The sequence below is a fragment of the Nicotiana tabacum genome, chromosome 16, assembly GCF_000715075.1.
Source record: "Nicotiana tabacum cultivar K326 chromosome 16, ASM71507v2, whole genome shotgun sequence".
Taxonomy (NCBI): domain Eukaryota; kingdom Viridiplantae; phylum Streptophyta; class Magnoliopsida; order Solanales; family Solanaceae; genus Nicotiana; species Nicotiana tabacum.
Genome location: NC_134095.1, coordinates 114,167,239 through 114,183,681, shown reverse-complemented (window position 1 = coordinate 114,183,681; position 16,443 = coordinate 114,167,239). Strand labels below are relative to the sequence as shown.

At 39.8% G+C, this 16,443-nt stretch overlaps 1 protein-coding gene across 1 annotated transcript; it reads left to right on the top strand.

The window, feature by feature from the left end:
• Positions 1–204: 204 nt before the first annotated feature.
• LOC107807869 (pentatricopeptide repeat-containing protein At2g02750-like) lies at positions 205–4,237 on the top strand. Its single transcript, XM_016632317.2, has one exon. The coding sequence runs from the start codon at positions 447–449 to the stop codon at positions 2,301–2,303; it is 1,857 nt and encodes a 618-aa protein (XP_016487803.1). The 5' UTR covers positions 205–446; the 3' UTR covers positions 2,304–4,237.
• The last annotated feature ends 12,206 nt before the right edge of the window (positions 4,238–16,443 follow it).

The following is a 16,443-nucleotide window of genomic DNA, read 5'->3' as shown; positions in this document are numbered from 1 at the left end:
TAGGTTAAATGGGGGCGACCAAATAGGGCGCCCCCGTGCAATTTTTACCCCAATAGTGGGCTGAGTTGGGTTGGCCTCACGGATCAAGCCCATTTTGACGACTCTACATAAATATTTATTTATAAAATTAATTTTATTTTATCATTTCAAGCTTATCAACTATATTATTTACAATGACCTAATCCAAACGGGTCCACAGGACTCTAATGCTAGTTCCAAACACTCCAATATGAAACTCCGAAAAAGAAAAGAACGGCGGGACTAATCCATTTGAGTTCCTCCTTTAGACCTAACATTTACATCTGCGGATCTGCCCGACTGGGCCCACGCATAAAAGATCCTTCGTAACAGAGAGTGCAACACTAGTCAAATCTCTCCGACAAAGACAGACCCGAAAGAGAGAGTATTGGTTCAGTTTCTAATGCTTACTATGAAGGGAGCGATCCATGAAAAATCAAATAACAAAATTGGTAGCCAATGGACTGTACAAAGAAGCCATTAACTTGTATTCCCAGCTCCACTCTTCTTCTTTTGTTCCCACCAAATTCACCTTCCCCTGTCTCTTCAATGCCTGCGCCAAACTAAAGGCTATTCCACAAGGCCAAATACTCCATACTCATTTGATGAAATACGGGTTCGGCACCGATGTATACGCAGCCACATCTCTTACTGATATGTACATGAAACTCACCTTAGTGGACAGGGCCTTAAAGGTGTTCGACGAAATTCCTCAACCAAATATTGCTTCAGTAAACGCTATCATTTCTGGGTTTTCCCAAAACGGGTATCATTTTGAAGCTTTTCGGCTGTTTGGGAGGTTATTTAGTAGTTTACAGTTTAAGCCGGATTCTGTTACTATAGCTAGTATTTTATCAGGGTGTGTGAATAGTAATCATGGCGTTCAAATGCATTGCTGGGCTATAAAGATTGGTGTGGAAATGGACATATATGCAGCTACTTCGCTTTTGACTATGTATTTGAATTGTGCTGATTGTGTTTCTGCTACGAGGTTGTTTGAATTGGTTCAAAATAAGAATGTTGTGTGCTACAATGCTTTTATTTCTGGGCTGTTGCAAAATGGGGTGGATGAAGTGGTCCTGAGTGTGTTTAAGGAGATGAAAAAGTCACTAGACGAAGAACCGAATGCAGTGACTTTAATATCTGTTCTTTCTGCTACTGCTAATCTTAAGAATGTGAAGTTTGGTAGGCAAGTCCATGCGTTTATTGTGAAAGTCGAGTTGCAATCTCATACAATGGTTGGAACTGCACTTGTAGACATGTATTCGAAATGCGGTTTTGGGTTATGTGCATATGAAATGTTCAAAGAGATGGGTCGCAACCGGAACTTGATAACGTGGAATTCGATGATTACAGGAATGATGTTGAATGAGCAAACAGAGAAAGCTGTTGAGCTTTTCGTTGAATTAGAATCGGAAGAATTGAAACCAGATTCAGCTACATGGAATTCAATGATCATTGGGTTTTCTCTGCTGCAAAAAGAGGCTGAAGCTTTTATGTTCTTCAGAAAAATGCTTTCTGCCGGTGTCGTTCCCAGTATGAAATCTATTACTAGTCTTCTGACGGCATGCTCGTCTCTATCCTCACTCCGTTGTGGCCAGGAGATTCACGGATATATTCTTAGGGCAGGAAACGTCATTGATGAATTTGTTGTCACCGCAATCATTGATATGTACATGAAATGTGGGCAATTTTCTTTGGCACGGAAGGTTTTTGATAAGTTGGACGTAAAGTATGATGATCCAGCTGTGTGGAATGTGATGATTTCAGGATATGGAAGGAATGGAGAAGGTGAAGCTGCTTTTGAAATGTTCTCTCTGATGCTAAAGGAGAAAGCACAACCAAATTCAGCTACTCTGAATTGTATTTTGTCTGTGTGCAGCCACGTTGGTAAACTAGAGAAAGCATGGCAAGTTTTTAACTTGATGATCACAGATTTTGGCTTAACCCCAACTCTAAAGCAACTTAATATTATGGTTGATCTACTTGCTCGATCTGGTCAGCTGGATGAAGCTGGAGATCTATTACAGCTCATTCCCAAACCTTCAGCATCTGTTTTTGCTTCTTTATTAGCAGCTTCTGAGCACTACTCTAATGCCAAGATGGGAGAAGAAATGACCAAAAAGCTCTCAGAATTGGAGCCAGAAAACCCTGTTCCCTTTGTAATTTTATCCAACCTTTATGCTAGACAAGGAAGATGGGACGATGCTGAACGAATCAGAGAAACAATCAATGAAAGGGGACTCGAAAAATTACCAGGCTACAGTGCTGTAGGAGTGACATAAAAAGGAACATCTTCTACATGTTAAAACTGGTCAAACAGACTACTGTTGGATCTTATGCCTGATGTGCATGACCTGGCTCTCGCTCTTATTTTTGACTTGCATCACCTCTCCAACATTCCTTGTTCAAGAAAATCCAAAATCGAAGGCCAAAGAAGTTGGTGGTTCAAAGATGAAGCAAGAGATGAGATCACTAAGTGCAATCACACAAATACTTGAATAACCTTGCCACTTGTCACAGATCCTGTGAACTGACTTGGAAATAAGGCAGTACGAAGAGTTGGGTCAAGCTACTGTGTTTTTGGTGTGACGACCTTCATGGCACCATGTGTTGCCGAAGCAATTGTTTGTGAAGTCCTTTCCCAGTCAGCTTCCTTCAATTAGAATGGGCAAATAGCAATACAAAAAGTAACAGGAAACATCTATAAGCTTATACGATAAAGGTCAAATCATTGTGACGTTGAGTATTAGTTTGAATGTGATTTACTGTGGTCAGTATTTTCTGACTTTTTTTGTCAAGATTAACCACCCGAGTTGTCTCTTAACTGCAAGTGTTGTGTTTAGTTCATCCGTGAGAAAGCCTCTCTTGTAATTGCAACTCCACTGATTCTGGAAAGTGTCGAATTGCCTGGATATTATTGAATCAGTCTGTCACTTTGGACACCAATAACCTGGTGCAGAGGTGGAAAACCTTGAAATTGGCTATCAGTAGCTAAGAATAGCTGACCCCCTTGAGGGACAGGAAAGGTGGCCAAGCTAGATGTGGGATAAGCAGAAATGCAGTCAAAACCAAATCCCTTTGCATTCTTCAAGAACTGGCTTTATGCCCAATTTTAGCTGTGAAGTTCTTAAGGAATGGTATACTGTTCTGATCACAGGTGCTTTGCAGACAATATTTTGATTGCACTAGAAAGCCACTCAACATGGAAGCATCCGCGCTGCTGGAATGAAAGGTGACCAGTCGTAGTAGCTTATGATGGACCTCACGTTATGTAGGTTATCATGTGTCTCAAGAGGATGACATATGACTAAGTTCATCTTAAATTCTCTCCTAAAATTGTAGACTTTTGATGTACTCAAACTAGTCATTAATGTTCATTCTTGAGAGGTTTGTAGGCAAACTGAAGCTCCAAACAGTTAGACGTAAACGCCATTAGTAGCGGAATCTCTATTGATATGCCAAACTGCTGGAATTTTTCTTCTTCCTTTTTTTTTTCAGTGTCAAACCGCTGGAATTAAATTGTATAAGCACAAAGATATGCTTTTGTAGGCCAGCTTACTGTCGTTTGCTTACAGGGTTCTTGCACTATACCCTTGTAGATGTCCTTGCCAACTTTATGAGCTGCAATCATAGCATTCTCCTTAACCATTCAGTTATCAGTAGCCACACACCTGACATAGCTACAGCGAGACTTCTTGTATCCAAGTGCCACTGCTCCTACTGAAATGTTTGAAATCGAAGTTGAAACATTCACCTCAAATTCTGAAAGAGTTATTGAAAATGTTTAGTGGTTCAAAGATGAAGCAAGAGATGAGATCTGTGAGGGCAATCGCACAAATGACTTATCTTCGACACAAAGAGTTGGACTAAGCTTGCATTTTTTTTTTAATACTGTAGTGTTCGGGCCAGCTTGTGTGTACTTCGACTACCACACCGGGTACCTGCTATCTCTAATTAGCACAGGTTCCATGAAGATTATCCATGGTGATCCTATGCTTCATGCGCAAAGAGTTGCTACTATCAAGCTCCCATGCCGCTAGCCAGGCCTGCTCAGTCTCCTGAACGGTTGATCATTAGGGTTTAAATGGAGAAAAGGGAGGGGGCGGGGTTGTTACATTTGAATGTTGGGACGATCAAAATTGTGTAATATGTAGTTCTAAATTGTCATGTCAACTAAATTGGAATTGAGACGCAGTTGATTGATTAGGATGCAAAACATGTTGGAAAGAAAATATCTCCTATAATTGGATCGACATCTACTGCATCAAGCTGCCAGTCAGTTGAGTTGCAATCCCGCCATGACTTCCCCTGAATGCTTCAACAATGTCTAGGTCCTACTTTTGGGTCATCTCCATTTTTGCCAATACATAAGTCCTTTGACCTACACCGTATATCAAGATATCAAGCCACAAAGTAAACATCTCAGAAATTCAAAAGAATGAGGAAGCTCAACATTTCTTGGAATTATAAGCTCAACATCATCTACTACTTTTGACTTGAACTATATTTAATTTTGAAACATATGTGTATATATAAGTATGCACATGTTATCATAAATGACCAATGAAAACGGTCAGTGGCAAAGACACGTAATTACAAGGGGTGTCATTGGACTCTAGTTTGCCTGAAAAATTTACTAAATATATTTCAACAACCCACTGTGATAATAGACCAACACCGCGTGAACAAAATCCTAAATTCACTACTGACTCACTAACTAACTCAAAAAAAAAAAAACTCAAAATGTTGAATACTGTTAGAGCAAGATAATGTTGGCAAGCAATCCATGCTACAAATTTTCTTATGACAATAAATAACAAGGTTGATCTGATCTTGGAAACCAAGTTCACATACCTGTTTGGTGTGGTGGTGGCAAATTTTGGAAATCAAGGTTTGGACCTTGTTATTTAACAATTCTACCATCTGGGACCAGTGTAAGGCACTCTACCCTCAATATCAAAAGCGTGGGCTTCAGAGCCTATTGTTGGAAGTTGAAGCTTTTTGAAGGAATAAAGCATATGGGCGTGAATGAGTTGTTTGTCTATCGGAAACAGACCCTTTCAGGTATGGGTAAGGCTGTAGTAGAAATTTACTGGGCTTATTGTTGTTGTTGTTGTTATTGCGCGTGAATAAGTTGCTGAAGGCAGCAATACAATTCTATGAGAATTGAGAGCATAGTCATCACTTGTGTAACTAGCTTTAACCTAGTGTAAAAAATAGTCTCTTTGCTTATAAGAAAGATTTATATTTTTCATTTTTTGGATTAGCATGTAGTTTGGTCAAAACATGGCAAGTTCTTGTTGGTGGAAGTGCGAAATATCTTTCCACAGTCAGCCTCATACTTAATTGCCAATCGATAGTATCCTTTTTCATATTCGATGTGGACACTCATGCATCAACACTAGCAAAGTTTTCAAAAATCAAATCAAAATGTTTTACAAAACCAAAAAACGAGCGGTACCAAAAGCTCTCAAATTTTGGTTAAACTAATCCAAATACAACCCTACTTTCTTTATTATACGGGGGAATTTTTTCTCTTGGTCCGCTAACTCCATAAAGGGCTGGTGGGTGGGGGTAGAGCCTCTAGCACCAATGTCGAATCCCCAGCTGGCCATCAGGGATCAAGTAGTAAGGCCATGATCAATAAGGGAACAGTCATGGATAATGAAATTACAAGATTCTTCTGAATGAGATAAGAGAATCTTATTTATTGTCTTTCGTTTTGTTAATTGAAGAAATAATTAGAAAATAAAAAAGCAATGAGCCAACGCAAAAAAGCTCAAGTGATTTTTCCTTGACAACTGTTAAGTCAAGGAAGATAACTGCATAACCTAGAGAATACAACTCCATAAGAATGAGAAAGTACGTGGATAGAAAGAATCACACGATTCCCTTATCGTGATAGAAGCAACAATAGGATAGGAATGCACTAAACTCTCCTCTGACTAGATGAGTTGCGCCTAAGACTCTAAAACGAAGGGAGGTGGTCCCAAGCGTTGCCTATATGGCTATATAGCATCGGCATCGTTTGCAACTGAGGTAGTGCTAGCTATGCTTGACTAATAGGATGAGTCATACGATTGACCTGACATTTTATTTCTCTTCTTAGTTTCTGATGTAAGGCGATTAGTGCTTCCTCCTTCTTGTGAGCACGTGATTTTTGCCCTATATGAATTACTCCCATAAATTCAAAACAAAATAATTTCTTTCAGTGTTTGCAATTTTGTGGATTTTCGTGGCATTATATGTTAATTGTTTGCATTTTGTTTGTGCATTTTAATTAGTGAAAAATACAAAAAAAAAATATATGTTGCATTTGCATTTAGGATTTAAGTTTACATTTTAGGATTAATTAACAAATTAATTGTTTTATAAAAATGGAAAAAATCACAAAAAATAGTTTATTTTGCACTTTTTAATTTTAATCTCGAATTTTGGTAATTTTTCCTTGAATTTGGTTTTTAATTAGTTGTGGTAATTATGTAGAGTTAGTTAATTTAATTTGACAGGATAATTTGGTTTGGGATTTAATTTAGGTTTTATTTTTAATTTTTAATTTTGAAAAAAAGAAAATGAAAACTTGAAATTGAAAAAAAAAAAAAAGGTTTTGAAACAAGAGAATTTGAATTTTGGGCTTATCAATTGAATTTCCCCCCAGGCCCAAACAATATTCCGCTAATACCCGGCCCAAACTCGTTACTGCACCCAGTCCAAGCCAGCCTTACCAAACGACGTAGTATGGGGGCGTTACTACGTCGTTTCGAGTTCACCAGTGTCGAATTAATCCTGGCCCTCCATCCCCGGCTCATCCAACGGTTGGGAAGTAGGGTCGTTTGAGTATTTAAATGTCTGAACAGCCCCCCTACCCCTCACTCATCGTCCCTCTCTTACCTCTCAAAGCCCCCTTATCCCTGATAAACCCTAGCGACGCCGCCCTAATTCCCACCGCCTTAGCCCGGCGGCACCAATGCCATGCACCACCAAAATAACACCCCTGAACCCCCGTCTCACCATCATTCCAGAAATCCACTCCGTTTCCTTCGAATATTAGTGAAGCGCCTCGAATCTGGATTTGAAGGGACAACCCTAAAAGTCCAAAGGTCAGAATCGGTGAGGGTTAAAAGATTTTAGGCCTAAATCGATGTTACTCGTGTGTTCTTGATATTAAGAACCTACGATTAACTTCGGATCGGGCCAGAATCGATGAGTTGAAATCTGTTCCTTAGGCCAGAGTCGCGGGTGCATTTATGTGACGTGGTTCAAGACGTATTTTAAGTGACGTTGCAATCTTCCTTAAAAGTAATTCAAAGCGGCATAAAGTTAAAATTTGCACATAGGTTCATAATTGTTTAATATCAGATAATTAAGCTGAATATAACAGTTGAGCGACCGTGCTAAAACCACGGAACTCGGGAATGCCTAACACCTTCTCCCGAGTTAACATAATTCCTTATCTGGATTTCTGGTTCGCAGACTGTAATACAGAGTCAATCCTTTCCTCGATTCGGGATTTTGAACCGGTGACTTGGGACACCATAAATTATCCCAAGTGGCGACTCTGAAACTTTTAACAATAAATCCCATTTCGATTGTCCTTTAATTGGAAAAACTCCTTTATACATCACCTTCCGGGGGGTGTAGGTGAAAAAGGAGGTGTGACAGCTCTGGCGACTCTGTTGGGGAAAAGAACCCAGAACTTCTGGTTCAGGGTTCAAGAATTCGGGCTTAGAATAATTGTAATAATTAGCTTTGTTTATTATCTGGTTTTATTACATGTTTGGGCCTAATGTGCAAAATGTTGTGTTTTACCGCTTTGATATTATCTGGAACTGTATAAAACTGCTACGAAATCCTTCTCTCCTCATCTTCGGGGATGTGCTCGATGGTCGAGACTCCCTATTCTGTTAGTGTCATACCTTGAAATAAGAAAGAGGCTCGGATAAGTTACTAAGCCAGATGGCCTTTTGGTTCTCGGTACGTAGCCCCCTCCTCGGCTCGAGTTGTCCGCTCGGGTACACAGTCTAGAACACATACCCAGGTTTTTGAACTTAGAATAACTCAGCCTCAAGCCAGATCCCTAGTAGGAACGTTTGTTTGCATCATGTGCATCTGACTTTGGGGACTCAACACAGGGGTTGGGTCCGTCTAGGACAGGTGTACCCAAAACAACAAACCATCTTGATGCATCCTATGTGCTACATGTTGCATTTCTTCAAGGGTAAAAGGGGTCATCTGGCGGACCAATGATAATTGAGGGCGAATGAAAAAAAAAGAAAAGAAAAGAAAAGAGAAAAAAAGTAGAGGCTGAAGTGTGAGGATGAAGCGAGTAGGGCCCAATTATATTTCTTGTTACAGATTATTAAGAAAAAGAGCATGGAAACTTCAAAAAGATTTTGCATTTTTTATCATTTTTCAAAAATCAAAAAAAAAAAAGAAAAGAAAAGAAAATCCAAAAAGATTTTATATGTTTCATCATTTTTCGAAAAAAGAAAAAGAAAAAATGTGTTTTCTATATGTCAATTGTTTTTTTTTTCTCGCCGGTATCCAATTTGCCCGAACTACGCATACCTGATTCTCGTCTTTCGGGACGTGATATGTAGGCAACCAACATAGGGTCCGGTCTTTCTAGTAAATCTTAGGTTCTTGACTTTGCGGGGTCATAGCCAAATTTTGTACTTCTAGCCACCTTTTGGCCAAATAAGCCATTTTGCAAAAATAGTCTCGATCATGTCTTGCATGTGTCTTAGGGAATGTTATTGTCTCACATAGTGCTAGTTTAAGTTTTCTCATACATGTGTGGATCTACTTACTGGAGTTTGAGCATGACAGATACCCCAGGATCACTGCATTCAGGAGCTGCTCGAGGAGCCATTTTATGTTTTTGAGTCAATTGTTTTATTTTATTTTCTAGTCCTGTATAGTAGTATTTAGTCTTTTAGGTGATGTTAGAGTTTGTAATAGTCAGGTTAAGTTTGCCGAGTCTTTTGTTATTGTATTTCTTATTTTGTATGTGGAAATGTATTACAAGTCGAAAATCCTGGAAAAAAAAAGAAGAAATTTTGCGTTTTTGTTATAAGAAATAAAAAAATTCCTTTGAGATTGTTTTTCCTTTAGGCAATTAATATCTAGGACTTAAAATGAATTATTTTTATATTTCCTCTACTATATTAGGACCAAAATTCAAAAAGAAAAGAGAATTTTCTTTTATTACTTCTTTAAAATTCTTCTTTAAGGTATTAATTCCAAAATCCAAAAAGATTTTCTTTTAAGGTGTTTCCTGGGGTAATTAGTAAAAATGAAAAAAAAATTCTTTTTATTTTCATTAGAACTTTAGGATATTGTACATAGAAATATCAAATGAAAATTTTGTGGTTCACTCTTTAGATTTTCTTCCTAAAAAAAAAGGGAATCAAAAAATATTTTTCTCTTCTAGAGTTTTTCCTTAATAGAGTATTTGTTTCAAAGAAAAGAAAAAAATCCGTTAAGCTTGAGTTTAAAATAGGTTATAGAACATTAAGTTTAATTCAAAAAAAAAAGATTTTCTTCATTTATTTCTCTTTTCTCAGCAGAGTAGTCATTAAGGTAAAAAGAAAAGAAAAAGAAAAAGAAACAGAGAACGTCAGTTTGTTTCCTTTATTCCTGATCTTCCCGAACTACGCAAAGATCTGATTCATGCGGCGTCATGATACGTAGGCAACCTACATAGGGTTCGATCGAATCAATTTTTTTATTTTTTTAAAAGAAAAGAAAAAAAAAGAAAAAAGAGAGAAAAAGATGGTGAAATTATGGGAGGTGAGAATTGAGAAGGAAGAAAAGAGTGACAATCAAAAAGAAAGGGGGAAAGAAAATGAGCGAGCTAAGAAGTGAGAGGAAAGAAAAGAAAAGAGAAGATTCAAATGGACAGATTGGGATGATGCCAAGTGACCTTATGACCCTCGAAGTCATTCTAGAACCGATAATTGTGGCTAGGTGCATTGCACATAATGTGAGATTATCTTATGTTAAATGCCCTAACGCTAACATGATGGCTTCATTTTGTTATATTCATAGCAGAAGGAAGTTGGTTTGTGGTTTTAAAGGGGTAACTCTTCTCTACAACATAAAGTCAAAAGGCAATGGCAGACAACAACAGAACTGAGTTGGTTGATACCAGCGCTCGAAAGCAGTTGGTTGAACAGGACAATGGATTGGTTGAAGAGGTGAGGATGTTAAGACAACACATGGCGGACATGTATCAGGCCTGGATGACTAGGAAGGCACCACCCCTGCCACCACCTAGCTTCTTAAATGATGCCCTTACCCAAACACCTGTCACACTGCCAGATGATCCCTCATACTATCCAGATCCACCCGCTTATCATGGCTTTCCCAACTACCCTAGTAGCTCCATCACTCATCTTCCAATTACCTTTCCCAAAAATTGCCCTCCGGTCTTATCCATCATCCCCAACAATGAACACTCACTCAAAGCTCATGATGCCCAATATTACCCCTCAGAGGTTGCCCACAAGGTTTCCAACTCATACAAGCAGGGTTCGCGGGATGGGCCTCATGTTGTAAATGAAGAGTTCACAGGAAGAAACGGGCGAGATGGGATACCCAGGAGGCTGAAAGGCATAGAAAAATCCTTAAAGAACAAACAAGGAAGGGGAGACCAGGGTAGTATGGCTTACAAAGAACTATCTGTGTCCCCTGGCATTAGCCTGCCCGCGGGATTCAAAGTGCCAAGATTTAACTTGGATGATGGGTGTGGAGATCCGGTAGCCCATTTGAGGGATTATTGCAGTGAAATGAGAAGTGTTGGCGAGAAAGATAATTTGTTGATGGCATACTTCAGTGAGAGCCTGACCGGGGCAGCTTTGGAATGGTGTAATCGTCAAGATATTGGTAAGTGGCCTACATTGGATGACATGGCTCAAGATTTTGTTCGATACTTTTAATACAGATTAGGTGTTACCCCAGACCGCTCATCCCTATCTAAAATGGAAAAGAAGCCGGAGGAAAGCTTTAGGGAGTTTGGGCTCAGATGGAGGGAGCAAGTTGCTCGAGTCAATACCCCAATTGGTGAAGAAGAAATGGTTGAGCTTTTCCTACAAGCCCAGGGGCCCACCTACTTCAGTCATTTAATCCTGACCTTGGGAAAGCCTTTCAATGATGTGTTAAAAATAGGGGAGCTAGTAGAAGAGGGAATCAAGTCAGGCAAAATCATGAGTTGTTCGAAAGACATTCAGAACATCTCAGTAAGCTTGGATGGAAGAAAGAGAAACAGAAAAGATGATCCGATGGGCCTTCCTGCTCGACACTTCTAGCCTCGACATCGTCCCCGTGGATATCCTTATGCACCAGATGATCCTCCCCAATGCCACTTCTCTCCACAGAACTCCCAAAGTCGTACATCACTCTCCCAGTACCAAGTTCCACAAAATGCCTATCTACCCCCACGAGCCTATCGAAAACCCTCTGGATCAGGTTTTCGGCCCAGTCAAGCCTTTAAGAACGAGAGGTTACAGAATAAGAAAACATTCACTCCATTGGGAGTGTCATATGCCAGTCTGTTTCAGAGGCTAAGGAAATTGGACATGTTGAAGCCAACCCAGATAAAAATGTCAAACCCTCTTCCAAAGAAGTTTGATGCCCCGGGGCATGACACAGAGAAGTGTTAGAATCTGAAGAATGCGATTCAGAAGCTTATTGATGCAGGCGACATTGTCGTGCAAAATCCAGATGCAGCAAACACTAGCCAAAGTCCATCGCCTGTGCATAATGAGACGCATATGGTGGGTATGGTTTATTCTGAAAAGGAATGTGAGAATTCTTCTGGGAGCCTCGGAGGTCCATGTGCTAATAAGCTTTCAGCGCTATCAGGGGTTGATCTTAAGAACGAGCCGGCAAAAGGAACCCAAAGGCAATTTGTTAAGAACAATGTGATGAAGATTTGTGGAGGTCCTAGTATTGCTGATGCAGAATTTAGTGGCTAAGATACCATGCTTGGTAATTGGAAAGACGCTCCATTTCTTGGTCAGTCGGAGAGGAGCTTTTGGTGGTTTAGTTTGTTGTCATTTTTGCTGTCCGGGTTATTGCAGAGTTGTAATCCGGACATCGTCTTGTGACTCAAATCCTTCTATCCTTTATTTTGTCTAGTTCCTTTAGTCGTATTATCTCACTTAGTATTTTCTAGGTTTGTTCTAGGTTTGTAACCCCAGTTTAGTTTGTCTGTTTTGTTGTCCAAACCCTTTCACCATCTGTCTAATGCAATTTTCTATTTTCTGTAATTTCTAGTCATTTTCATTTAGTTCTCTTTTCTTTTCATAGTTCTTTTCCTGTTAACTCTAGTGACATGACATGCACACGTAATTCTCAGCCTGGTTTTAAAAAGTCAGTTTAGTCACGAAGCAACGAAACAATGTTGAAGATGTAGGGACATTTGAGGGAAATAAGTGAAGGCATTTTGAGATCACTTCAAGCCCGAATTGTGCGAAACTGGGGCAGATAGAACATATAAATACACTACTGAAATGCATCATGCTGCATCGGGGGAAGATAACGGCAAGTTTGCCCCAAATTTGTAAGGGATCGTTCGTGGTAGTGAGAGTGAGAGTGTTGTTCAATGGTGCTTTGTATGTAACAGATGTAGAAGGCGAATGTGTGGATATGGTCATCAAGTCTGGCGCAATCAAAAGATGTGACGAATGTTTTCCTTGGTTTGTTTAATTGTGTTGTTTGTACTTGGCATATTTTGGAGATTGGAATGACGAAGGCATTTTGTTCTGCTATCTAAACACCTTATCCTTTGTTACCCCTTTGAGCCTTGTTTATTTTTTTTCATACCTCTCTTTCGGAATCAGTAGCAAAGATTAGAAACACAAGCGTGAAAGATAAGTAAAGGAAAAGGAGAAAAGAAAAGAACAAAAAGGGAGAGAAGAAAAATGAAAATAAAAAAAAAAGAGAAAAAAAGGGAAAAAGAGAAAGAAAAGAATGAAAAGAAAAAAAGAGAAGAAAAACAACAAAAAGTGAAAAAAGCAAAAAAGAGAAAGAAAAGAAAGAGAAAAGAGAAAATCACAACAACAAAGTAATTCATATGTCATGAACTACGTTCGACCTGATTCCTTTTAAGGATACGTAGGCAGCCTCACAGTTCAGTCTCATCAAAATAAAAATCCAAAGTCCCCAAGCAAGAAACTGGGGCAGAAGTTGTGGTTGTTGTAAGAAATCTAATTTCGAAAGTTGTAATTTTGAACCCATGTGAATTGTTTTGAGCCATTGATATCCTTTCTTTTTAACCCTATCCAAAAACCCACGTTACGGTCCAAAGAAAGACCTTTCGATCAGTCTTCGAGAGATGCCAAGTCAAGTAAGGAGAGGTAATTCATATCAGGGGCACCACTTTGGTCCAAGCAGAAAAATAATGAAAATGAGAGAGTCTTATTGGTGAAAACCCTCACGGGCACCGTAGGGCGACGAGAGCTGAGAGAAATCCAAAAATGAGAGAGTCTTATTGGTAAAAACTCTCGCGGGCACCGTAAGGCAACGATAAGTTGAGAGAAAGAACAGAATGAGAGGGGCTTGATGGTGAAAACCTTTCGGGCACTACAAGTCGAATAAGGATTGTGAATCAGATTGGATAATCAGAGCATTGAAGTCCAGTTTCACGGTTCAGGGGTATAACAAGAGTTGAACATCAGACTTGTTTGATAGATTAGGCCACTTAATCAACATGTGTATTTCATGGTCATTAGAGTTGGTATCCACATCTGATAGGTTCCTACTTTATAGTTCTCTTGTTAGGAACCATCTCTTTCCTTTGTCCTTTACTCTGTTCCTTTTGTCTTGTTTACTTCTTCTTCCTGAGTCCGTTTGGTCAGAATAAGTGAGAAATGACTTCAAAATTTGCCACCAGCTTTCCAATTGCACAAAACGGGATCTGGCCAACACATCAAAGTGGCATAAGTCAGAAAAGAACAACAAGCACATTGAGCTGGTAATAATCAACATGTTTTGGGATCCTTGTGAAATACAAAGGCTTGGTACATATCAATTCATGAACAATGCAACAAGATGGAGGGTGTTAGGTGAACGAATCAAAGGTATTTTCGGTGAAACACAAAAGGTTTGGTACATATCAATTCATGGACAATGCAACAGATAGAGGGTGTTAGGCGAATAGATTAAGGTTATTTTTTGTGATAAGATTGACAGAGAAAGTGGTTAACCAATAACAAGCAAGGTCTTCCAAGTGGAAATCAAAGTTATCATGGCAAGTGAAGGAGCAATAGACCTCAAGGCCAATGCCAGTGGGTTAAGTCAGGAAAGAACAGCATGCACATTGAGTGGACGGTAATTGACGTGCTTTGGGATTCATGGGAGACACAAAGGTTGGTAAATGTCAGTTCATGAGTAATGCAACAGATAGAGGGTATTGGGTCTGAACGGAGAAGAGGTATTTTCTGTGATAAGGATGGCAGAGAAAGTGATTAGTCAAGGAACAAGCAAAGTCTTCGAGTGGAATTCGGTTATCATGAGAAGTGAAGGAGCAATTGCCCTCAAAGTCAAGGCCACAAACCAACCACCATATTTTTAGACTGACAAGATTTTTCTTTGATTAAAACGGGGGCAGGAAATTTCAGTTGTTTCGGAGAAACCCTCCGCGGAGAAAGGCAGTCACCAAACAGGTTTGATTTTTGATTTTCAGGACCCTCCTGGAAAATGGGACCTAGTTCAGAAATAGCGTAATCTAGCATAAATGTATCCCAAAGGAATATAAGCTGGTTTAGAAGTTTGCATGTTCGAGATAAGATTCAATTAGGAGTTTTCAGGACCCTCCTAAATAATGGGACTTAGCTTTAAGATTTCGATTAGATAACAACATTTAGCGTAAATTCTGTTGTAGGGTAGTATAATTCAGCCATAAAAGTTGTCACTCTTAAGAAAAAATTTGACCTTTGATTTTCAGGACCCTCCTAGATAATGGAGAGTAGTTTAAAGACCCCCTTAGATAACAAAATTTAGCAGAAGTCACACCTTTAGAAGATATAGCTTAGATTTAAAATTGTCGTTTAGTTAAGAATTGTCAGGACCCCCCTGGATAATGGGACCTAGCTTTCAAATTCTTAGTAATACTTGGTAACATGATTTAGTTTTGCACTCACATCTGTGCCCAGCCACCAAACTGGGGCAGAGAATTTTCTTTGTTTTTGTATATTTCGTTGAAGTCAGGAGCCCGCCTAGAGAGCAGGGAATACATTTCAGTTCAGCAGTCAGGAGCCCGCCTGGAGAGCAGGGAATACATTCAAGTCTAGTAGTCAGGAGCCCGCATGGAGAGCAGGGAATACATTCAAGTTTAGCAGTCAGGAGCCCGCCTGGAGAGTAGGGAATACATCTCAAGTCAGCAATCAAGAGCCTACCTAGAGAACAAGGGAGTATAACTCAAGTTTTAGTTTTCAAGTTCTTATTGATATTTGGTAATGTGGTTCGTTTTACACTTACATATGTGCCCAGATACCCAAACTGGGGCAGAAAAATTTCCTTTATTTTTGTCTATTTTGTTTAAGTCAGGAGCCCGTCTGGAGAGCAAGGAATACATTTCAAGTCAGCAGTCAGGAGCCCGCCTGGAGAGCAGGGAATACATTTCAAGTCAGCAGTCAGGAGCCCGCCTGGAGAGCAGGGAATACATTTCAGGTTCAGCAGTCAGGAGCTCGCCTAGAGAGCAGGGAATACATTCCAAGTCAGCAGTCAGGAGCCCGCCTGGAGAGCAGGGAATACATTTCAAGTTCAGCAGTCAGGAGCCCGCCTGGAGAGCAGGGAATACATTTCAAGTTCAGCAATCAGGAGCCCGCCTGGAGAGCAGGGAATACATTTCAAGTTAGAAGTCAGGAGCCCGCCTGGAAAGCAGGGAATACATTTCAAGTTAGAAGTCAGGAGCCCGCCTGGAGAGCAGGGAATACATTTCAAGTTCAGCAATCAGGAGCCCGCCTGGAGAGCAGGGAATACATTCAAGTTCAGCAATCAGGAGCCCGCCTAGAGAGCAGGAAATACATTTCAAGTTCATCAATCAGGAGCCCGCCTGGAGAGCAGGGAATACATTCAAGTTCAGCAGTCAAGCGTCCATCTGGAGAGAAGAAAAAAACATCTCAAAGTGCATGTTGGCAGTCAGGCATCCACCTGGAGAAATGGAAAACATCTCAGATTACAATTCAAGGCGGCAACAAAACGATTCCACCGGGAGAATCTAAGTCAACAAGGCAACAAGAACTACCAGAGCAAGTCTGAAGTTACAGATAGGATTTTGTAATGCATAGATCATAGCATAGTCTAGCTTCTTCTTATTTTATCATGGTGCAATAAGGGGATGCAGTAAGCAGCAGCAGCAACAACAGCAATAGTGAAATCTCAGCTTCATGGTAGTCTCAGCTACCAAAACTTCCC